General features: G+C 44.5%; 1 protein-coding gene and 1 long non-coding RNA gene across 2 annotated transcripts in view; one reads left to right on the top strand and one right to left on the bottom strand.

Annotated features, from left to right (window-relative positions):
- Positions 1 to 23,884, bottom strand: part of LOC132538022 (uncharacterized) — a 397,739-nt gene that overhangs the window by 280,146 nt on the left and 93,709 nt on the right. The window lies entirely within an intron of this gene.
- The window catches only part of PXDC1 (PX domain containing 1), a 40,246-nt gene continuing 19,672 nt past the window's right edge, over positions 3,311 to 23,884 (top strand). Inside the window, exon 1 of the mRNA XM_007522202.3 lies at positions 3,311 to 4,131. Within this exon, the coding sequence (XP_007522264.1) occupies positions 3,876 to 4,131 (256 nt within the window). The 5' untranslated portion in view covers positions 3,311 to 3,875. The remainder of the gene's footprint in view (positions 4,132 to 23,884) is intronic.

A 23,884-nucleotide genomic window follows, 5' to 3' on the forward strand; every position in this document is an offset into this window, starting at 1 on the left:
AAATTCCAAGTGGATCAAGGACTTGGATGTTAGACCACAAACTATCCGATACTTAGAGAAAAACATTGGCAGAACTCTTTTCCCCATAAATTTTAAAAATATCTTCAGTGGAACAAATCCAATTACAAAGAAGACTAAGGCAAGAATAAACCTATGGAATTAATCAAATTAAAAAGCTTCTGCACAACAAAAGAAACCAATACGCTAACAAAGAGACCCCTCACAGAATTGGAGAAGATCTTTACATGCCATACATTAGACAAGAGTTTAATAACCAAAATATATAAAGAGGTTATCAAACTCAACAACAAGAAAACAAATGACCTCATCCAAAAATGGGGAGAGGACATGGACAGAATCTTCACCACAGAAGAGATCCAAAAGGCCGAGAAACACATGAAAAAATGCTCCAAGTCTTTGATTGTCAGAGAAATGCAAATCAAGACAACAAGGAGATACCACTCCACTCCTGTGAGAATGTCATACATCAGAAAAGGTAACAGCAGCAAATTCTGGAGAGGGTGTGGGGTCAAAAGAACCCTTCTGCACTGCTGGTGGGAATGTAAATTGGCCCAGCCTCTGTGGAGAACAGTCTGGAGAACTCTCAGAAGGCTAGAAATGGACCTACCCTATGATCCTGCAATTCCTCTCCTGGAGATATATCCTAAGGAACCCAACACACCCATCCAAAAAGATCTGTGTACACCTATGTTGTTAGCAGCACAATTTGTAATAGCCAAAACCTGGAAGCATCCCAGGTGTCCAACAACAGATGAATGGCTGAGCAAGTTGAAGTATATATACACACTGGAATACTACTCAGCTACTAAAAATGATGACTTCACTGTTTTCAGCCCATCTTGGATGGAGCTTGAAGACATCATGTTAAGTGAAATAAGTCAGAAACAGAAGGATGAATATGGGATGATCTCACTCTCAGGCAGAGGTTGAAAAACAAGATCAGAAGAGAAAATACAAGTAGAACCTGAACTGGAGTTGGTATATTGCACCAAAGTAAAGGCCCTTGGGGTGTGTGTGTGTGTGGGGGGGGGGCGGATACAGGTCCTGGAAAAGGATGACAGAGGACCTAGTGGGGGTTGTATTGTTATGTAGAAAACTGCGAAATGTTATGCATGTACAAACTATTGTATTTACTGTCCGATGTAAAACATTAATCCCCCAATAAAGAAATTAAAAATACCTGACTCCTTGATAAGGAATAACTAATCATAAAATAAGCACATTTTCATTTTTATTAACTGTTTACCTGTCTTCCAAAGAGATTTTCCATACACTTTGAGAAGAGAAAAAAAGCTTGTTCTTATCAGACATGTCCAAAGATAACTTCCAAAATAAAATAAATGACTTTCAAATATGGCTTCACAAATATATGAACTGGAACATGTATTAAAATGTATTCAGTATACCAGTGAGAAAATTGTAAGATGAAAATGCTGACTCAAAGTTCATTTTATGTACTGGGCTAATAGAATCCTTAAAATAGTGTGAAAGTAAGACTGCTAGCCTAGGTATAAAAGGTTATATATAAAGGTTATTATCTCACAGGGTAACAAATGGTAACCTTTGAAGTTATCAGCTCTTGGAGACAAAAATTACTTGCTTGTCTACTAGGCTCAAATGTACAAGTTAGTACATAACCTTAGAGAGCCTTAGTTTTTTCATGAATAGCAACTAGCAACATCAAATGATAACATATCCTTGTAGAAAAGTCATCTTTTGGCCTGTAATCAACGCTTTGATGTGACATTTCAAAAGCTTATTATCAGATTTGGATAACTTTCTCTGATCGATTTTTAAAATTTATTCCATGTAAAAGATTTAGCAGTTCATTGGACTTTAATCTAGATTTCTGTAATTATTATTGATTGGGGAAAACCTTTTAGTATTACTTGACCATGTAGTTTTCTCTAGCTTCAGGGAATCGAAGACCTAATTATTCTGTGGAAGGAATTTACATCACAGGTGTTCAGAAAACAGAAAGGGTGCAGTTCTGACCTTTAAAGTTCCAGAGCTGCCCCTCGGCTTAGTGGCAGTAACAAAAACAAAACGTGACCTTTCACCAGGGAGTATGAGGGAGGTCTCCTGGACATTAGTTGAAGAAGGCTGAACTCAGGTCTGCAGCTCTCTCAGCCTCTGTTTGCCCTGGGTCTGTTCAGCACAGGGTCAGTCTTGGTCAGTCCTTCAGTCATCCATCCATTCACCCAATAAGTACTGACTACCATCACTACAGAGGTGGGGGTGGGGTGTGGTGTGGTGGTGGTGGGGGGAGTCAGTGTTTTGCTAGACTGCAGAAAACACCTCCTGCTCCTCCTCCCAGTTCACACAGCAAATGGGGAATGCTACCAACTCTGAGAGGTAAAGATGAACCCAGGTTATCTTTGAAGACAGGATATCAGCAAGTCTGAATGAAGCCTTATGGAGACTTGGGTTAAATGGGAGGCACTACTCTGTAGATTGAGTCCGAGTCCAGTGGCCCGGGACACCTACCTTCATTTTCTGGGTCCCAATTGGACTTTTGAGCTTTTCCAGAACAAAGCACACAATGGCTTCACCCTGGCTTTTCCCACCCTTGCCTAGGAGCCCCGGGAGTCTACTAGGAGACATTTTTGAACTCCCACTCAGTTATCTTACTGTTAAATACAACTGGAGCAAGAGGAAGCTGAGAATCCTGGCAGCTGTGACTTTCAGTTTTCAAAAGGGGACACTACTGGGGAGGCTTTTCCCAAGGAGAACCCCTCCCCCTCCCCCGACACACACACACACACACACACACACACACACACACACACACACCCCTCAAGACTGGCAGTCTTGCAGAGCTGCTATGAAGTTATGCTTCTTCCTTCCTTGACTCGGGTCTGCACCGGGGTCTGTGTGTCCAGTCGCGTCCCTGTCCGTCTGTCGCGGTGGCACGTCTGGAATGCGCTGGAGGACGCTGAGCCTGGAGGGGGCGCCCGGAGGAGCGGCCTGGGATCTCCGCCCAGCCCGGAGCTAGTGACCAGCGTCCCGTCCAGCGCCTCCCCTCCTCCCCCCGGTATCCCGAGTCCCCCCGCAGTCAACTTCTGCTCTCCGCCAGCCCTACTCCTTCTCTAGAAGCCGTTCCCTTCTCTAGACCCCCCAGATCCACTCCAGAGTTCCCGAGGATCGGAAAACGGGGCGGGGGAATAAAAGTCTCCGCGGGGCAGCAGAGAGCACAGGCCCGCTGAGCCCTCCTTTCCCAGAGCCTCCTCCAGTCACCCGCCCCGAGGGAAGGGCGGCGGGGCGGGGGCGGGGCGGATCCGGGGCGGGGCGGGGCGGTGCGCGCGGAGGCGGGGCCGGGCATCGGGTTTCGCTCCCGCTCTGGGCGCTTGGGGTTCACGCTGCCCTAGTTGCTCCGGCCCGGGTGGGTTTCCCGGGGCGCGGCCGGCAGGCTCAGCCTTCCCGCGCGCCGCGTCCTCTCACTCGGAGGCAGGAAGAAGGAGGACACGGCAGTAGCCTCGACGTAGACGCCCGCGCTGGGAAACGCCTTATAAAGCCGCGGCGCGCTGCCTCTCTTCGGGAGGGAGGGTTTGCGGAGACGCCGGACGGACAGACGCCCGCTGCGGACAGACCTTGGACGGACCCAACCCGGGATCCACCCCAGTCTGCTCGCGGATCAGACCTCGCACAAGCCCGAGTTTCTGGAGATCTCTGGTGGTCATAGGCGGTCCCCCAGCGGATCCCAGACCGACCGCGACTCCTCACAGAGTCCAGACGAGCCAAGTGGAGGATACACCCAGCTCCCTGGCCGACCGCGGGCCGCCCGGGGCTCCGCAGACGCCGGGCGGGCGGGGGCCGCGGGCGCCCGGGTGGCGGGGGCATGCGCGGCCCGCGGCATGGCCTCGGCGGTGTTTGAGGGCACGTCGCTGGTGAACATGTTCGTGCGCGGCTGCTGGGTGAACGGCATCCGCAGGCTCATCGTCAGCCGGCGCGGCGACGAGGAGGAGTTCTTCGAGATCCGCACGGAGTGGTCGGACCGCAGCGTGCTCTACCTGCACCGCAGCCTCGCCGACCTGGGCCGCCTGTGGCGGCGCCTCCGAGACGCCTTCCCCGAGGACCGGCCAGAGCTGGCGCGGGCGCCGCTGCGGCAAGGTGCGGGGTGCACGGGGGTCTGGGGGTGCAGCGGATGGGGCCTGGGAGGGAGGGGGGCCATTCAGGCGATCGCTGTTTTCCCTTCAGTCTCCGACGCGGGACAGTGCAGCTCAGACACCCCTTCCCTGCCCTCTCCGATGGAGGGCGCTCTGGGCCGCAGTTGCCGGCGGCGGGTACTTGGCTGGGCAGTAAGATAGATCAAATCGGCCCTTTGGACCCTCCAAGATCCTCCTGGTCCTCAGCGTAGCCCAAGATACATTAGTGTCACAGCCCCTTCTCCAGTGGCTACCACCTCTCTCCCCACCTTGGGGGTGGGCGCGATGTGATCCCTGCCCCGGCCCGCCCAGCTGGAGGCTGGAGGAGCAGGGGACACGCTTGGGAAGAGTTAAAGACCAAACTCCACCGGGAGGGGCCAACATGCTCCTCCCGGACCGGCCGCGCCTCTTGTCCTCTGCTGTGACTGCAGAGCCCGAGTGTGAAGTGCCACGCAGCCACTGTCACTCACTGACTCGGGGCGCTTCTCCTTCGTTGGCTGTAGGGGGACAGCCCACGTCCCCACCCCCAGGGTGGACTCTCTTTTTGAGTTTGACTGACTTCAGCTGCCACTTGGGCTTTGTGAGGAGTCCTGGCTTGAGGAGAGAGCTGTTGTGGTTTGAGTTGGTGATCGAGCTAAGAGAAGACAGGAGAAGGGAAGGAGGGAGGGAAGGAAGGAGAAAGAGAAAGAGAGAGAAGCTGGACAGTTGAGATGGATAGGCTTAGGAGAGACTGGATGGAGAGATCTCCAGATAGCAGCCCCATCTCCTACCCCCAACTATAAGAGTCCGGGACACTCCATCCAAAAACCTTCCTTTCTGCAGTTCTCTACAAACAAAACATGGCATCTTGGGGGATAGGGGGTATTTACTGCATGTGGGGGGGGGGGCCTGTATTTATTGAGGATATCCTTAGCTGCACTTCTGCTGAAAGTCCCGAGATAAGCTCTTCTTTGCCCATGACAAGCCCCATCCATCCCAGTGTGTGAATGATACGCATAATTAGCTCAGTTCCCACCACACAGCCTTGGACAGACATATCGTTAGGAAAGGCTTTTAAAGTCAGCAATTTTGATGCTTTTGTTTATGGGGTGTGGAATGGAACCAAGGACATGCAACTATAAGCTCCACACTGAGCAATAAGTATCTTCTGTCCCCAAAGCCAGCAAAGTTTGAAGGTTTGGCAACTGCTTTCCAGCTTCCAGGCTTCTCTTTGCCCCAAACTCTCCATTTAGCTACCCCCTTTGCAGATAGTTCATTAATATTTCAAACATGATAGTGGGTCTTATTGGACTTGCCCTGTGTGTATTTCTTTTATTTATTTATTTATTTATTTATTCCGTTTTGTTGCCCTTGTTTTATTGTTGTAGTTATGATTGTTGTTATTGATGTCATCGTTTCTGGATAGGACAGAGAGAAATGGAGAGAGGAGGGGAAGACAGAGAGGGGGGAAAGAAAGACAGACATCTGCAGACCTGCTTCACCGCTTGTGAAGTGACTCCCCTGCAGGTAGGGAGCCTGGGGCTCGAACCGGGATCATTATGCCGGTCCTTGGGCTTTGCCGTCATGTGCGCTTAACCGGCAGCGCTACCGGCCGGTTCCCTATGTATTTCTTATTTAACAAGTGAATGCCCTCGTACAGAATTATTTGGTTGCTGGAAAAGTCATGATATGTTTTTTTCTATGCAAAAACGCAGCATAGCTTGTCTAACAACCCAATAGATTTATTTCTCTCCTTTCCTTTCCTTTCTTTCTTTCTCTCAGTTTCTCCCTTTCTGTTTCTTTCTCCCTGCCTTCCATTTATCCCTCCTTTCTTCTTTCTTTCTTGCCCTCCCTCCTTCCCTCCTTTCCCCTTCTTCCTTTTTTTCTTTATTTCTTCCTTTCTCCAAATCACAGAGGCATCAGAGCTCCATGCTGACTTTTTTTGTTTGTTTGTTTTAGACAGAAAGGGACAAAGACAGAGATAAAGAAGCACAGCACTGAAGTTCCCCCCCCAGCATAGTTGGTGAGGCCTGGTCTCAAACCTGGGCCACACCATGGCAAAGCAGACACGCAATCCAAGTGAGCTATTTTTCTGGCACTGGAACTGCAGCTTGTTGATTTATTTGCTTGTTTGTTGTACTGCTGCTTATCTCATGACGTCCTTTCTGGAGCTACTTGGACTTAGAAACATCTCAGAGCCCCTGAAGGCCTGCCTTTTCTTCTGCTCTAGGTTTGTTCAGGTGTCCCAACTCAGCTGTGTCAGACAGGTTAGAAGCAGGGTTTGGATGCTCCCTATGGCATAGTATCTATTTCCTACATTTTTTGGAAGATTGAATGCACGATAAAGTGTTTAGCAATGGGCCCTCATAGATTCTAGCTGGTTTTTTTGTTTGTTTGTTTGTTTGTTTTTTTATCTCTTGCCATTGCTTCTGGCTGGGCTTCTACATGTAGGGCTTTAGTCCCCTTGGGATGTGAGGCTTTGCCTGGAGCAGAACAGAGGTGAGTAGAATGTGACTACCTGCCCTGATAATTGTGTTGAGTCAGTTTGTGGTTCCTGAATTGTAGACAGGTGTGTCAGAAGAGGGGGTTACCCATCAATGAAGAGGGTTTAGGAAGATAGTAGAAATGGAGAAAAGAAGAATCAGAGGAGTCTGATGATAGCTGCTTCCAAGTCAAGCTGCTCTGACACACCTCAGAGACATTATGGGTTCTTTGACTTCAGCACAACACAGTAAAGCGAGTGTCATAACGAAGCGAATCACATGAGTCCTGTATTTACTCAAGGGCCCCCTAAAATGACATGAATATGTTTGTTTCCCCATATGTTTAGGCTACACTGCAGTCTGTTATTTGTGCAGTAGTCTTATGCCTAGCAAAACAGTGTACATACCTTTAATGACATGTGACACAGATGCACCGAGTGAACACGTGCTATTGGTTTCTGTGGCACTGACAGACTTGCTGTACATAGTGGCCTCAGACCTTTAATTTGTAAAAAAGAAAATACAGTGTCTGCAAGGGACAGTAAAGCTAGGTATGCCTGTGTCAAAATGATGGGAGAATTTCAGAATCAGAATTAAATGTCATGGTGGTGGTGGTAAGGTGGTAGGGATGAGTAGGGTGACATTGTGCAGAAAAAGGAACTCATCTCTCTTTTTTAAAAATATTTATGTATTCCCTTTTGTTGCCCTTGTTGTTTTATTGTTGTAATTATTATTGTTGTTATTGATGTAGTCGTTGTTGGATAGGACAGAGAGAAATGGAGAGAGGAGGGGAAGACAGAGAAGGGGAGAGAAAGACAGACACCTGCAGACCTGCTTCACCGCCTGTGAAGCAACTCCCCTGCAGGTGGGGAGCCAGGGGTTCGAACCGGGATCCTTCCTCTGGTCCTTGTGCTTCGCGCTCATCATCATCCCTTTTTGATGGTAGCTAGTTGAAAGTGTGAGGTAACACTGCGCTTTTATTTTATTTTTTTAAAGTGACGTTGAGCATTTTTCACAGTTATTTTGTATGTTTTCTTCTTGATTGTGACTGTTTAGGTTCTTTCTCCTTTTTACATAAGTTTACTATTTTTAATGAATAATTTAGGATTCCTGTCTATTTGCGATATTAACTTTTAGGTGAGAAATGGTTTGCAAATATTTTTTTAAAAAAAGGTGGAAAGGACTTTCTAACAGCCTACAGTGCAACTCCTAGAACCTCCTGTTAGCTCAGCTGGCAGGCCGCATGCCAACACAGACTCTGCATCTCCAGGGGTCAGGGAGACGGAGGTCTGGAAACTCAGAGGTCTGCGATTAAGGTCCTAGTCCCAAGCAAGTCTTTGATTGTCTACAGGCAAACAAAGTGGGTCTCCCCCAGTGCTTCAGTGCTTTCTAAGTTTTGTTGTATAATCCCAGGAGAAATCTTTTTCCTTCCCCCCTTCTTTTTTAGATATGTTTTTGAGAGAAGAGTGAGAAAAGGAGGAGAGAGAGGACCAGAATTTCACTCTGGCATATGCAAGTCCTTGGATCTAACTCAGCACTTCATGTCTGAGAGTTCAATGTCTTATCCACTGCACTACCTCCCTGGCCACCCTTTTCTTTTCTTAGATCCTGTAACAGCCAGGGAAATTACTAAGTAAAGCACTTCACAGTAGTGCAAATGGATATCTTATCTTCTTTCCCTGAAGACTTACTATTTGCAGGGCCAATGGTGGTACACCTGATTAAGTGTACACATTACAGTGCACAAGGACCCAGATTCAAAGCTCTGACCCACATCCACTTGGCAGGGGGAAATCTTCATGAGTGGTGAAGCAGGGATGCAGGTGTCTCCTGTCTCTTTCTCTTCCACCCCCCAATTTCTCTGTCTCTCTAAAAAATTTTTACTGTTTGTACAAAAAGATTGTCTGGACATAAAAACTGTAAATGCAGAAGGCAGCTAGATGTGTGTGCTGCATTGGGAATGCCTGGCTCTCTCAGTTTAATTCCTCATGGTCTAAAGTTACTGAAATACTTTTGGGCTGAACTTGATTTGCATTCAAGTTTCTTCTTTTCATAGAAGTATTTTTATTTTAAAATATTTGTGTGTTTATTTACTGGATAGAGACAGAAATTGAGAGGGTAAGGTAGATAGGGAGTGAGATACAGCACTGCTTCACTGCTTGTGAAGATTCCCCCCTACAGATGGGGACTGGGGACTTGAATCCAGGTCCTTGCATACTATAATGTGTGTGCTCATCAAGGTACACCACCACATAGCCCCTGCACTCAAATTTCTTAAAAAGGCTTTGTGAGGAAATGTGCGGTTTGGAGCGCACACTGACTGTTGGTAGTGCTGACAGATGCAGGACAGAACACTACCTCTGAGGCTGTGAGCTAGGGGGCCTACTTGTGTTTCTCAATTTGTAGGCAGTTAGAGGGCTGTTGAACCCTTGTTTTTGACCCCTCAAGTGTTGCAGTGGGGGAGACTGTGTAGAGAGAATGCCCTCTACTCCCACTTGCACACATGCCATGATGCTAGGCTTGGTGACTTCCATGGGCTGTGACATGAACAAAACTGTGGAGACCCCTGCATGGAGGGCAAGCACAGTGTTGTCCTATTTGGGCTCTGGAGAAAGCTGACCTCAGGGCCATTCCTGCCCTTATCTTCGATCCTTAGAATCATCCTAGCTTCTCCCTTTACCTTCGTTCTGTGGATCTGATACACCCCCTTTTTCTTATGCCTTTGCCCCCTAGTTGCATCCTAGTGAATCTGATCTCTAGGTGACCCTTTTGCTTTCTCCACACTCTTGACACTGAAGCACTACTCCACTGCTTGTGAATCTGCCTCCTTTGCATGGTGCTGGTGGCTCTAACCTTGGTTCTTATATGCTCTGTACATGCTATTGGGTGAGCTTTCTCCTAGCCCCCTGGGGCCACAGCTTTAACTGAAATCCCCTCCATGGAATATTTGCCATAGCTTAAGGTTTCTGACCAGAGCCTTAACCACAATCTCTTGCCTAATGCATTTCTAACATCTGGGAAAACTTATACTTTAAACCATAAGCATGCAGAGTTTCTCCATTGGCTGACACTCTTAGATGACTCTGGTCCTTCCTTTTGTTATATAATTTTATTTATTTGTTTGTTTGTTTTTTGTTTATTGGATGGGGAAGAGAAAGGGTGATAGAATGGGAGAAAGAGAAACATCTACAGCACTGCTCCATCACTTAGTAGTGAAGCTTCTGCCCTGTGGGTGGGGACTAAGAGCTTGAACCTGGGGTCTTTGCAAACTGTAACACGTGCACTCTACCAACTGTGTCACTAGTCCACCCCTCAGGTCATTTTCTTTTAATAATAATAATATTTGTTTTAGGTCTTGTGAAGTCTGAATCCTTTGGGTCTCCCCAAAACGAAAGATGCTATTCCAAAGCTAACAAGATATCTTTGATGTCTCACACTGTAACACCACCAGTTTGGTTCTATATTCATTCATTCATTCATTCATTCATTCATTCATTCATTCATTCACCAAGTGTCTGCTTTGCACCAGCTATGCACCAAGAGTCACTCACTGTAGCTGCTAGGGACTCAGCAATGTGCAAAAACAGATGAGTCCTTGTCCACATGGTTTTTATATTCCAGTTTGGATATATTCAGTAATAAACAAGAAAAATGTGTTCGTGATAAGTGTTGAAAAGAAAAAGAGGTGAGTAAGGAGAAGGACTGTAAGTGGGGTTAGGAACGGGCTATGTGTTAGACAGGGTATTCTGGACAGAAGTGTTTTTCTAGTTGAGACCTGAAGGAGCAAGTTGTGAATGTCTGGGAAGAGCATTTCAGGCAGAGCCAGTGCAAAGGCCTTTAGGTTGGTGTAGAAAGAAGGAAGTTGAGAGAAGCAGGAAATCTGAGATCTAAGAGGTCTGGAATGGAGAAAATCATGGTCAGATTTGGGATCTTATTCAGAGGTGGCATTTGAGCAGAAGAGGGACTTGATGTGACTTGTACACAGATTACTGTGCTGAGAGACTTGAGGGGACCTAGGGACAGATGGCAGTGTGGCGGTGCTAGGCCTGGCTGAGCAGGTGTGAGAAATGGTCTAACTCCAGTCTAACTCTCTCCAGAAAAGAGAGCCATAGGATTTACTAAGAAGCTGAATGTAAGTTGTAGGTGGGGGGTGGGTTGGGGATACCAGCCTGACCACAAGCCTTTCAGCCTGGGAGTTGAAATCACCATCCCCACCTGCACAAGCCCGAAGGCAGAGCTGTGTAGGGGGTCCAGCTCTGAAAGCACTGTGTTGGCTTTTCTCCGAATAAGGCTCATCCTTGAGAACCTGTGTTCACCTTTGTCCCTGAGGATGTCCACTTGCTTATAAACTGTCTTAGATTTGAAGCTCAGGACTGGGGCAGTGAGTTCCCTAAAATGTTACCCAAGAGGTCTGGACACGAACTTATCTGCTAGATACCTACAGGCCTATACCTGCCCACTTACTCTCATATGGACAGACCAGAGAGACTCTGGACACCTCCAAACTAGAGGAATGAACCTTCTGTTGCAGACCATGAACTGCAAAATCACTGAATCTATTTTCTAATGAAAGTGACTAAAAAAAAGAAAAGAAAGAAAGCCACATAGGTCCCAGGTAGTAGAATAGAGATTAAAAAAAAAAAAAGGTCAGTTTTGTGGGGGGCTATGGGGGGTGGCATTGAGGTCCTGGTGCATGGTGGAGGAGGACCTAGGCTGGGGGTGAGAGTGTTTTGCAGAAAACTGAGAAATTTTACACATGTAAGAACAACTGTATTTACTGTAAACCATCAATCTCTTCAATAAAAACAAACAAACAAACAAAAACCCTTGTTACTTCTGCCCCACACTGACAAGCCCTGTTGGTGACAGGTAACAGTTTCTGACTCAGCCCCCCAAAATATAGAGAGATTCACATTAGACATCTGGCCTCTTCCTGCAGAAGGTGTATCTCACTTCTGGGTGGTGGTGGGGTAAGGTAGCGGGGGGGGGGGGGGGGGGGCGGGGGCGGGCGTGATCTCTAGGCCTATACATGAATCTCTTCCATAGATCAGGCTCCAGGCCTCCATGCTTCTCCCAGCCACCAAGGAAGGGCAGCAGACTCCGCCACTCCAGGCAGAAGCCCGGTCAGAATTGCACCCTGCTTGGCCACAGAGCCTTTGTTTTGGTGTTCTGGATTTGCTACTCCTGGTGTATTCTTCTGTTCTCAGAAAGTGACCACATGGCCAAATTTGGTGCATTGTCCTGTGATCTCATGCCTCAGGTGTCACATAATGTGGGGGAGTAGGGAAAGGGTCCTACCAGCCCTGCAAACCTATCAACGAGAGGAGGAGAGTGATAGAAACTTACAGAGGTGGTCCAGTAGCCTGTTTCTAGTTATTTTCCACCACCCTTTAATGGAGAAACTTGATTCTGTATCTCCATCAGGAAGCTCCTTGAACCCACAGGTAATATCCTGGCTGTTCCCAGGAACATTGGGCCTTTTCCTTCATTCAAAAAAGCCTGGGCCTCCTGTTACTCTGCTATCTGTTTTGTTTTATTTTATTTTTATGCACATTATACAAAGAACAAAAGATGTTTCTGGTCAGTCAATAGTGAGGGAAGAGTCTGAGCACCCCTACCAGGTGACAGAACCACAAGTGTGTGGAGTATCAGATCAGGGAAATTGTACACATCACTCTGAAGGTTGGCTTGACACTGCAGAATGTTCTTAGGGTGGGCTTGAGAGGGGAATGATAATGAGTTGTTAACCCCATGTGCATTTTACTCCCATAGTAACCATGAATGCAGGCATCATTCTGCCTCCCCTCCCCAAGTGGTTGGTTATCAGTGGTTGGCATGGTTGGTCCATGAAAATCTACCTTTCAGGAGTCAGGTGGTAGCGCAGTGGGTTAAGGGCATGTGGTGCAAAGCGCAAGGACCGGCGTAAGGATCCGGGTTCGAGCCCCCGGCTCCCCACCTGCAGGGGAGTCACTTCACAAGTAGTGAAGCAGGTCTGCAGGTGTCTATCTTTCTCTCCCCCTCTCTGTCTTCCTCTCCTCTCTCCATTTCTCTCTGTCTTATCTAATAACGACATCAATAACAACAACAATAATAACTACAACAACAGTAAAGAACAACAAGGGCAACAAAAGGAAAAATAAATAAATAAATATTTTAAAAAAAGAAGAAAATCTACCTTTCACTGCAATTTTTGTTTACTTTTACCTCCGTGGATGACAGTAGGCACCTGCCAACAACTTTTGGTTGTTGCCACTAAAAAGAATGGTCCCTATGTCACAGAACAGACCTGAGGGCCACAGAAACCTCAAGGACCCCCTAAACCTGAAGTCTTTCCCTGATTGGAGGGTCAGGGCATAAGTGAAGGGATCTATTTACGTCCTCTTCGGGTTGGTCTGCAGCTTCCTTTAAATGATAGCAACCTGTCACAGAGGTCATGGTCGAAGTGGGGCACAGACTCCCATGCAGGGTGTCACTCTCCAAACTGGGCCCTCCATCCAGTCCTTCTGTCCTCACTCCACCCCTTACACTGAGTGTTGATGGTGGACATAGTCACATGGCCCTTCTGCTAACTAACACTTGCCAATTCTATTTCATATTTACTTAAGAACAAAAACACTTTAATTCTCCTTTGCTGACGTGTCACCTAGAATTAGAAAAACCTGAGGGGCTGAGTAGTGGCGCACTTGGTTGAGTGCATACATTACAATGCACAGGGCCCTGGGTTCGAGCCCCTGGTCCCCACTTGTAGGGGGAAAGTTTTACAAGTGGTAAAGCAGTGCTACAGATGTCTCTGTTTCTCTCTCCCTCTCTGTCTCTCCCTTCCCTTGTGATTTCTGGCTGTCTCTATCCAATAAATAAAGATTAAAAATAATAAAAGAAAGAATTAGAAAAACTTGATGGAGGGAGTAACTGAAACTTATACTTGCAGTGTCTCTTCATCTCACTAGAAACCCTCACAGTTTCCTGTGTATGGAAATTGACTTATCCAGGACGCATGGTCCAGGTAGAAAGAGGGCCAGGCTGGAGGTAACCCAACTGGGAACACCATGCCACAGAGAGAGGGCATCAGACAGTGCAACTGGAAGCACTAGCTTTGGAATCAGACCAGAGAGGGGTCAGATTTTGACCTGAGTGGCGCCAGGCAAGTTAGTATTCTAAGGCCTGCTGCATGACTGAAACATGGTAAAAGTAATATCTGTGTGGCAGGGGTGCTGTGAGAACTGAAACAGTGAGGACCACAAAATGCCAGCTCCAAGCTGGACACCGAGCCACTGACTTTGAACCTAGGACCCTCTGACTCTGAGCCTCTGCCTTTTGCTTTCAAAGATTCAAGATCCCCAGCTTCAGCCAACCAGTGGAGGGGAGTGTGATTCTATGTCATCTCTAGGAGGAGTCTTCCATTCTCCTGCCTGGGGCAGCATGGAGAGTGACAGTTCCTGTCAGGCTCCAGAGAAAGCCTGTAAAGGGTGAGGGTGGGGGGCAGCCACCTCAGTTAGATCACTAGGGAATGGGACTGTGCCTTTGCTGATCCAAAAAATAGAATTTGTTATTTGGTATGAGGTCAGGCCCTGGGATGTGTTCTAGAGGTCAGATGCCAGATCACTGTGGGAGCCCCAAAATGGGGCATGATCAGGCATACTTTATTTCATTACACTTCGTAGACATAGTTTTTATTTTATTTTTATTATAAGTGGAAGGTTTATGGCAGCCCTGCACTGATCAGCAAGTCTACTATTGTCATCAGTATGTGTTTACGTGGTGTCTATATGTCGTCTAATTAATTTATGCCCATTGCTTTGTTAGACATAATGTTACGGCACACTTATTAGACTACACTGTATTAATTTTACATTTTCTTTAAATGTACTGGAACCCCAAAGTACTTACTTTTTTATTTCACAAGCTAGAGATAGACAGAGTGGGAGGACCAGAGCATCACTGTGGAACATGCACTGCTGAGTGTTGAACTTGGGACCAAGTGCAGGCAAGTTCAATACTTTACCCACTGTACCACCTCCCAGGCTGTAGGGAGTGGTTGCTTTATAAGACATTTATCATGGAGTATAGTCTCATATTTTCTTTTATTTATTTATTTGAGGAGACTGTTCAGTTCTGCCTTATGGTGGTGCTGGGGATTGAACCTGGGACCCTGGAACCTCAAGCGGGAAAGTCTTTTCCATAACCCATTATGCTGTCTCCCCAGCCCGTTTCACACCTTATTACCAAACTGTTGTCTTCCCTCAACCACAGGGTAGTAAGTCAAAGTCAAATGTCTTAAGTTTGACTAAAAGAAGCCTGCCTGAAGCTCCTTGTGTCATCAGAAAGCATCTCAACCCTTCCTCTTCTGTCTTTTCCTCCTACCTTGTCTGCCCTACTTTCATTCCCTTTTGTTGCTCATTTGTTTTACCAGAGTACCACTTAGCTCTGAGTATTGGTGGTAGGTACTTTGGATCAAACCTAGAGCCTCTGGCGTGGAAGTCCCGAGCACTACTGCTGTAATATCTCCCAGGCCCTGTCCTACTTTTGATTCTTGAAAAGGCAAGAATATGTGCTGATTAGCATTCCCGACTCTCACTGCCAGGTGTGAGTATCTTGAGTGAGGGCATCACATGGAGGGAGGGTGAGCCTGCTGTGTTCCCTTGTGTGTGGCTGCTCTGTAGCTCAGGCAGAGAGGTTCTACCCGACTGTGAACACTGAGTCCCCACAAATGGGAGCAGTGTTGATGGAGGGTTGAGTAGCCACTATGTTCCTAAAGTCAAAACTTAGTGTGCAGAGTAGCCAACTGGGTTATATTCTCAAGCTAATCATTTCTTTCGTTTACTATTTAGAAAGCAGGTATCATTGACCCTAGAACAACAGAGATTTGAACTGTGCAGGTCCATTTATATGCTTATTTTTTCCAATAAATGTGGTTTATCCTTCTTACCTTGGGTTTCACATTTATAGATTCAGCCAATTGTTTCTGCTGATTGGTTGAATCTTCTAACCTGTAGATATGGAGAGCTGACATTAAAGAACTTGAACTTTGTGGCTTACAGTATTCAATCTCCCATGGGTGGCAAGGACTGGACATCTATTGCTAAATTTGCTAATTTGGGGAAAGTCACACATAGAATTTTGACTGTTCAGGGCCAACTGTATTTAGGAATTATGCAGTGAAAAGTTTTCTAGAAAAATTAAAATATAGTTTCTAGAGTCTGTATTCCAAGCTGAATTCCTCACCTCCCCCCATGTCTTGTGTCCACTTGTACATGTTAGTAGAGACTTGTTAAAAGAAAAAGGCATTCACTAAAAGGATTTATTACTTGACACAAATTGAAAGCTCATCAGAGACAATTTCTGGAAGCCTTTATTGTTTAAGAGTCTATACAAGAGATGTGTGTTCTTTGAGAATGGACATTTCTTAGTGAGCTTTGAAAAGAATGGTCTTCCTTTTCCATTTGGCCCAGGAAGCAGCAGCAGCAGCAGCAGTAGGCATTTATGCTATATCAGGCTCCTAGGTCCTTCTGTGGAGGAAGCTAGGGAAGGTCATATAGGTGTCTAGCTGGGAACTTCCACAGATGGAAAAAGTGGAACTTCTTGGTGTATTGCACCAAAGTGAAAGACTCGGGTTGGGGGAGGGTTCAAGTCCTGGAACATGATGGCAGAGGAGGACCTACTGGGGGTTTGAAGTGTTATGTGGAAAACTGGGAAATGTTATGCATGTACAAACTATTATATTTTACTATCAACAGTAAACCATCAATCCCCCAATAAAGAATTTTTTTTAAAGCAGAACTTCAGACCTAGATTTCTCAGATTAAATAATTGGTTTGTTTATATTTGCTCTCACTGATTTTTGTGCTGATGCTAGCATGTTCAGTTTGGTTTCCAGGAGTAAATCAGGTATTTGCATAAAGAAACTGAGCATGAAACTAATAGAAATACACTTTATGTTCCTCGTTATCAAGACTAAATTAGTCTTCAAAGAAAGAATTGGCACCCTAACAGCTGTAGGTTGGTTATTTTAACCCCCCCCCCCCCAACGTGAGATTAGAACCGTGAAGTTTTGCATGCAGTAGTATTATCAATTACATTTTGGGCAGTGAAATTTTTAAAATGTGATTACATTTGTGATTCCATTTTATAAGAAATTGGAGAATTTTCTGGGGACTATGAAGTCTTCCAGGTCAAATTTCTGATGAAAGAACTTTGATATAATCTCCTAGGCTTCACAGCCTGCTACCACCCTCTGCTGGTCAGTCTCTGAATAGTCATAACAAAGAGGTGTTTTTTTTTTTTTCCTGTAAACTATACAAGGGGAAATATATATATATATATATCCCCCTGTGATCTCAAGCCCTGAGATCAAACAGAAGTCTTACCCCATCAACATTTTTTCTTTTTTGCTTTGCGATTTTTTTAATGAAATCACTTTTTTTGTTAGTGATTTAATATTGACTTACAAAACTATAAGATAACAGGGATACAATTCCACACTTTTCCCACCACTATAGTTCTGTGTCCCCATTTCCTCCATTGGAAACTGCAGAAGTTCTTCCAAGGTCACAGATATGGGGTGACGATATATATCTTTTCTTATTTTATTAGTGGCTTAATATTGATCTAAAAAATTATGAGATTAACAGGGGTTATAATTCCACACCGTCCCCATCACCAGAGTTCTATATCCCCATTCCCTGCATTGGAAACTACTGTAGTTCTTCCAAGTTCACAGATATGGGTTGATTTATTTCTGTAGCTATCTGTCTATATTAATACATATTTGCCCATTTTTTCCCTATGGTCCTGCCTTCTTTCCCTTTCTAAGTCACACACCTATTACTACTTCTGAATGTTCCTCCTTTTTTTCCTCTTCTCTCTCCATGTCCTGATGGAACTGGAGTTCAGAGCCCTCTGATCATCTTTCCCTATCATTTCTCCCCCTCTGGGAGTATGGACTAAAATTATTTTTGGGGTACAGAAGGTGGGAGTCTGGCTTCTGTAATTGCTTCTTGCTGGACATGGATGTTGGAAGGTCGATCCATACCCCTAGCCTGTTTCTGTCTTTCCCTACTGGGGTCGGGCTCTAGAAGGTGAGATTCCAGGACACACTGGTGAGGTCGTCTGCCCAGGGAAGTCAGGATGGAATCATTGATAGCATCTGCATTTTTGTGGCTGAAAGGCAGTAAGATATAAAGCGGGACAGAGTGATTAATGAATAGGAACCAAAAAGTAGGAATGGAACAAATGAGAATAGGAATTTTCCTATGAAGAGAAGCTGGAAAGTCTGTTTTAGGTGTGTTCTAGGGCCATGACTTTCGTAGTTGTCTCTAGCGTATGTTTCAGTTTTCCATCAGCTGTGAAATTGAGAAACTGAAGGCAGGGCCCCTAGAAACAGAAGCAATCAGACATTTAGAAAGGAAAACTTATTTATTTTATTTCTGCACAATGGTCTTGGATAAAAGTTTGGAGTTTTTGTTTTTATGTTTTCTTTCCCTATTTAGCACACCTATTCATTGCCTTGCTAGTGATCTCTACCCCCCTCTATACACCCCCCAACCCAGCAAAAATGAAAGAAAATGTGAACACTGGAGTTTTAAGAGTCAGACTGTCAGAAGCTTTTTGATCTGGGTGTTGCTGGGCTCTGCCCTGCTGGCCTGGGTTGGGCCGTTGCTGTGAGGTTGGTAAAAGCACAAGTCCACCCAGTGCAATTGCTGCTGGGTGAGTTTCAGTAAGGTTAGTTGTATTCATCATTTTAGGAGCCTCAAGTCTTTAATTCCTTTACTTCTTTAATTCCAATTCTTTCCTTTCCTCTCTTAACCCAGAGGCCAGTGCTCCTTATCACTCACAGTGCTTTCTTCAGATGCCTTAAAAAAACTGAGGAGGTAGGTGGTAGCAAAAGGGTTATGCAAAAGACTTTCATACCTGAGGCTCCTTTTGTTTTGAAACCAATTGACATTTCCAAGGAGTCCATTTGACTTCCATTTAGAAACTTGCAGGTGACCCAGAAGCAACAGGGTTTTCTGCAAATAAAATAAAAGTAAATTGATTTTGAGTTTGTAGATTTCACATCATGCTACCCTTGGGCAGCTCTCTCCTCTGAGGCCTGTGATGCTGAGAATCATGGTTGGGCTAATGCCTATGGGCAAAATGGAGGAATCTTGGGGGTGGTGGTGGTAATGAGAACTGATTTGGGTGCTTAGGGCATCTTATCAAGCCAACAGACTGCAGACCGTGGACTCTGTGTGTGTCCAGTCCTGGACTCCTTGTTGATGACAGAGAGATAAAACAAATAAACTACCTTCCCTCAGAAGGTTTTTTCTTGGAGACCTGGCTAGGTATTTCTGGCCTCTCCAATCTCTTTTTTTTTTTTTTTCTATTTCTGACACTCTAAAAAGAAGATAATATAGGATGGAAAGTATTATAATACTGAGTAAATAATACCTTGCTGGTTATACCCAGGAAGATGAATCAAATCAAAGGCAAACCAAAAGCACTCCATTGAAGTGACAATACACGAATTATGAATCCCCAAACTATTTTAAATTATCAAATTATGTTTTGCATCCTATAAAATGGGTATAAATACATTTTGCACATTGAATGTATCATAGGATAATTTTCCTAAATATTTATAAATATTGTACCTGTGGAATATAAGGATATAATCACTGTATCATAATTAGCAATTTAAAACTAATGTTCTAGCTGTAATGAAAGCTGAGATATAATAATAGTTTTGTCATAGAATATAGAATTACTTTGTGGGAGGGTAGGGCAGATAGCATGATGGTTATGCAAAGAAACTGTCATTCTGTGGCTCCTAAGTCCCAGCCACTATAAGCCAGTGCTGATCAGTACTCTGCTTTAAAATATACATATATTAGTCAACAATTTGTTTGGCTTTATATGTTAACTCTCTTTTCAGCCAACAGGTTCCAGATGCTAGCATGATGCCAACCAGACTTCCCAATGTGTCCTGGAGCTCTGATTCCCCAGAACCCTGCCCCACTAGGGAAAGAGAGAGGCAGGCTGGGAGTATGATCAACCTGTCAACGCCCATGTTCAGCTGGGAAGCAATTACAGAAGCCAGACCTTCCACCTTCCGCATCCCACAATGACCTTGGGTCCATACTCCCAGAGGGATAAAGAATAGGAAAGCTATCAGGGGAGGGGATGGGATACAGAGTTCTGGTGGTGGGGATTGTATGGAGTTGTACCCCTCTTATCCTATGGTTTTGTCAGTGTTTCATATATATATATATATATATATATATATATATATATATATATATAGCTTTGTGGGAATAATTTATGTACTTGAATTCCCTGTGAAAACAGCTTTTCAGGAATTTTGCAACTTTCTGTGAACTTCCTCACAGCAAGCAGAAAATTAAAAGATTTTGTTGCAAGGGACTATATGTTTATGTGTTTGAAATTCTTTTTGATTTTTTAAAATTTATACATTTACTGGATAGAGAGATAACAAGATGGAAGGGAGAGGTAGAGAGTAAAGGAGAAAGAGAGACACTTACAGCAATGCTTCACCACTTGTGAAGCTCCTGCCTTGCAGGTAGGGGTAGGGGTAGGGGCTTGAACCCAGGCCCTTGAGCATGGCAACATTTGCACTCAGCCCAGCCTCTGTGTTTGAAATTCTAAGCAAGGAATTTAGGACTCTTGGAGGGACAAAGCATTCTGAGAATGTGGCACTGCTTTTTTTCTTTTTCTTTCTTCTTCTCTCTCTTTTTCTCTATTTCTTTCAAGTATAGGGTGGCATGGTGAGGATCTAACACCCCAAGAAAGAGGGGGGAAATGATAACTATCCCTTTCTCTGGTCACAACTGAAACATCATGCTGAGCTAGCTGCGTGCACTGTCTACATAAAAAGAAGCCTGGGCGGGATGTTGAGCTTGGCACACTGAGCTGTTTGCCTGAAGGTAGGCAGGACCAGACATCCCACTGACAAGTGGAGACCCTACACCCTGACTGGTTTGAGATCCCAGAAGTTGCCTCAGACTCCTAGGCGCTTCTGCTATATAGCTCAGGCTTTCAGAAATGTCTACCTCTGGGTCACCCCTGGTTTCCATGAACCTTTTGTTATGGGGCCGTTTAATTCAGCTTTATAGTTTAAGGATTTATGATTTATCACTTATGTAGAGTTGGTCAGTGAGTTGCCTGGAGAATAATCAACCCTTTGAAACTGTATCTTCAGAAAAACTTGGATTCAGCAATTAATAATAGCTGGGATATGTCAGCCTCAGTGGTTTGGTCACTATGCACAGACGCACAGAAACACTCATCTGAGGTCACATGAAATGTGACACACATGCTAGTGTTCTTGCGTGTCTTGTCCCACCCCTAGATCCAGAAAGTTATGTATAGGAACTGCCATGATAAGGTCTGTGTTCTGCTTATGGGGAAACAGAAACACACCCCAAACATCCATGCTGTGAGCTATATACTACTTTAATTAAAAGTATTATAAATTAAAAAAGCAATGCACTTTCTAACAGCGCATCAAGCATTTCAGCAAGTATGACAGGGATACACCTTCAGATTCCTAGGAAGTGCCATGAGTCATGCCCACTTTGGCTTTCTGTGGTAAAGATCTGAATTGATTTCTCTTTCTAAATATAGTTCTCTGTCCCTGAACCCTATGACCAGGGAGTTTGGGGTCAGCAGAGCCAGTCCTGCTGTGTTGGAATGGCTTTGGGCTACCTCTCCTTTCTGCACCCACCATGTTGTCAGGGATTAAGAGGTAGAGCACAGTATTTAGGGTATTTTAAAAAATTTGTTAGAGGATTAATGGTTTACAGTTGACAGTAAAATAGTTTGTACATGCATAAAATTTCCCAGTTTTCCACATAACAGTTCAAGCCCCATTAGGTCCTCCTGTTCCTGTATTCCAGGACCTAGGCCGCACCCAACCCAACCATCCCCCCCCACCACCACCACCAAGAGTCTTTTACTTTGGTGCAGTACATCAGCTTGAGTCCAAGTTCTGCTTAGGGTTTTCCCTTCTGACCTTGTTTTCAATTTCTGTCTATGAGTGAGATCACATTCATCCTTTTCTTTCTGACTTGTCTTATTTAACATGATTTCTTCAAGCCCCATCCAAGATGGGGTGAGGAAGGTGAATTCATTTTTAATAGCTGAGTAATATTCCATTGTGTATATCTACCACAACTTGCTCAGCCACTCATCTGTTGTTGGACCTATGAGTTGCTTCCAGGTTTTGGCTGTTACAAATTGTGCTGCTATGAACATAGGTATACACAAATCTTTTTGGTGTATTGGGTTCCTTAGGATATATCCCCAGGAGAGGAATTACAGGGTCATAGGGTAGGTTCACTTTTTTAAAAAAATTATTTATTTTCCCTTTTGTTGCCCTTGTTTTTTATTGTTGTTGTAGTTATTGCTGATGTTGTTGTTGTTGGATAGGACAGAGGAAGGGAAGACGGGGGGGGGGGGGAGACAGACACCTGCAGACCTGCTTCACTGCCTGTGAAGTGACTCCCCTGCTGGTGGGGAACCGGGGGCTTGAACTGGGTTCCTTACTCCAGTCCTTGTTCTTTGCGCCACATGCGCTTAACCCGTTGTGCTACCGTCCGACTCCGGGGTAGGTTCACTTCTAGCTTTGTGAGAGGTCTCCAGACTGCTCACCACAGGGGTTGAACCAGTTTGCATTCCCACTAGCAGTGCAGGAGTATTCTTTTCTCCCCACAACCTCTCCAGCATTTGTTACTGCTGCCTTTTCTGATGTATGACATTCTCACAGGAGTGAAGTGGTATCTCATTGTTGTCTTTATTTGCATTTTCTGATAATCAATGACTTGGAGCATTTTTTCATATGCTTGTTGGCCTTTTGGATCTCTTCTATGGTAAATATTCTGTTCATATCCTCTACCCATTTTTGGATGGGGTCATTTGTTTTCTTGTTGCTGAATTTGGTGAGCTCTTTATATATTTTGGTTATTAGTTTTTTTTTATCTGATGTATGGCATGTAAAGATCTTCTCCCATTCTGTGGGAGGTCTCTTAGTTTGGGTAGTGTTTTCTTTTGCTGTGCAGAAGCTTTTCAACTTGATGTAGTCCTACTGGTTTATTTTTGATTTAGTCTTCTTTGTAATTGTATTCGTTGCATTGAAAATGCCTTTAAAATTTAGATGGAAAAGAGTTCTGCCAATATTTTCCTCTAAGTATTTGGTAGTTTCTTTTCTTTCTTTCTTTTTTTTTTTTTTAGAAATTTGTTTTCTTTTTTTTAAATTTTGTTAAAATATTTATTTATTCCCTTTTGTTGCCCTTGTTTTATTGTTGTAGTTATTATCGATGTCATCATTGTTGGATAGGACAGAGAGAAATGGAGAGAGAAGGGGAAGACAGAGAGGGGGAGAGAAAGACAGACACCTGCAGACCTGCTTCACCACTTGTGAAGCCACTCCCCTGCAGGTGGGGAGCAAGGGGCTCGAGCCAGGATCCTTATGCCGGTCCTTGCGCTTTAAGCCACCTACGCTTAACCAGCTGCGCTACCGCCCGACTCCCATATTTGGTAGTTTCTGGTCTAACATCCAAGGGATGTTGAAATCTCCTACTATTACTATGTTGCTGTTAATATATTGCTGTAGGTCTTCAGTAGATGTTTGATATCTAGATGTTTGATTTAGATGGCCTATCATTGGGTGCATAGATGTCAATAATCATTAAGACTTCTTGACTGACTGATCCTCTAAGCATTAAGTAATGACCATCCCTATCTCTTTAAAAATTTTATTTATTTTAAGGTTTACTGTGTCAAACTGAGAATAGCTGTTCTGTCCTTTTTTGTGATTCATTGGCTTGTATGATAGTTTTCCATCCTTTCACTTTGAGTCTGTTTGACTTGTTGAGTTAGGTAGTATTCCTGCAGACAGCATATGCTTGGGTTGTGTTTTCTGATCCATCTTCTGACTCTGTGCCTTTTATTATTTGAATTTAGGCCGTTGGCATTTATTTATTTATTTATTTATTTATTTTCTAGTATAACAGGTTTAATATAAAAGTGAGAAGTACAAAGTTTTGGTGTTCATATGCCCATAGTGTGGCATAGGAAAGTTAAATACATAAAAAGTAATCATTAAAAACTCTGTATAAAGGGATGACCGAAAAATATCTGTGTTTTCAGAGAACAGATTCAACCAGGCTGATTGAAAAAGTTATACCTAAATTATCACAGTTGATCATTATTCTAAAAGATGAGTGGGGGAACAAAAATGTATGGATAGTCAAAGGAAAAGTC

This window comes from Erinaceus europaeus, chromosome 4, assembly GCF_950295315.1.
Source record: "Erinaceus europaeus chromosome 4, mEriEur2.1, whole genome shotgun sequence".
Taxonomy (NCBI): domain Eukaryota; kingdom Metazoa; phylum Chordata; class Mammalia; order Eulipotyphla; family Erinaceidae; genus Erinaceus; species Erinaceus europaeus.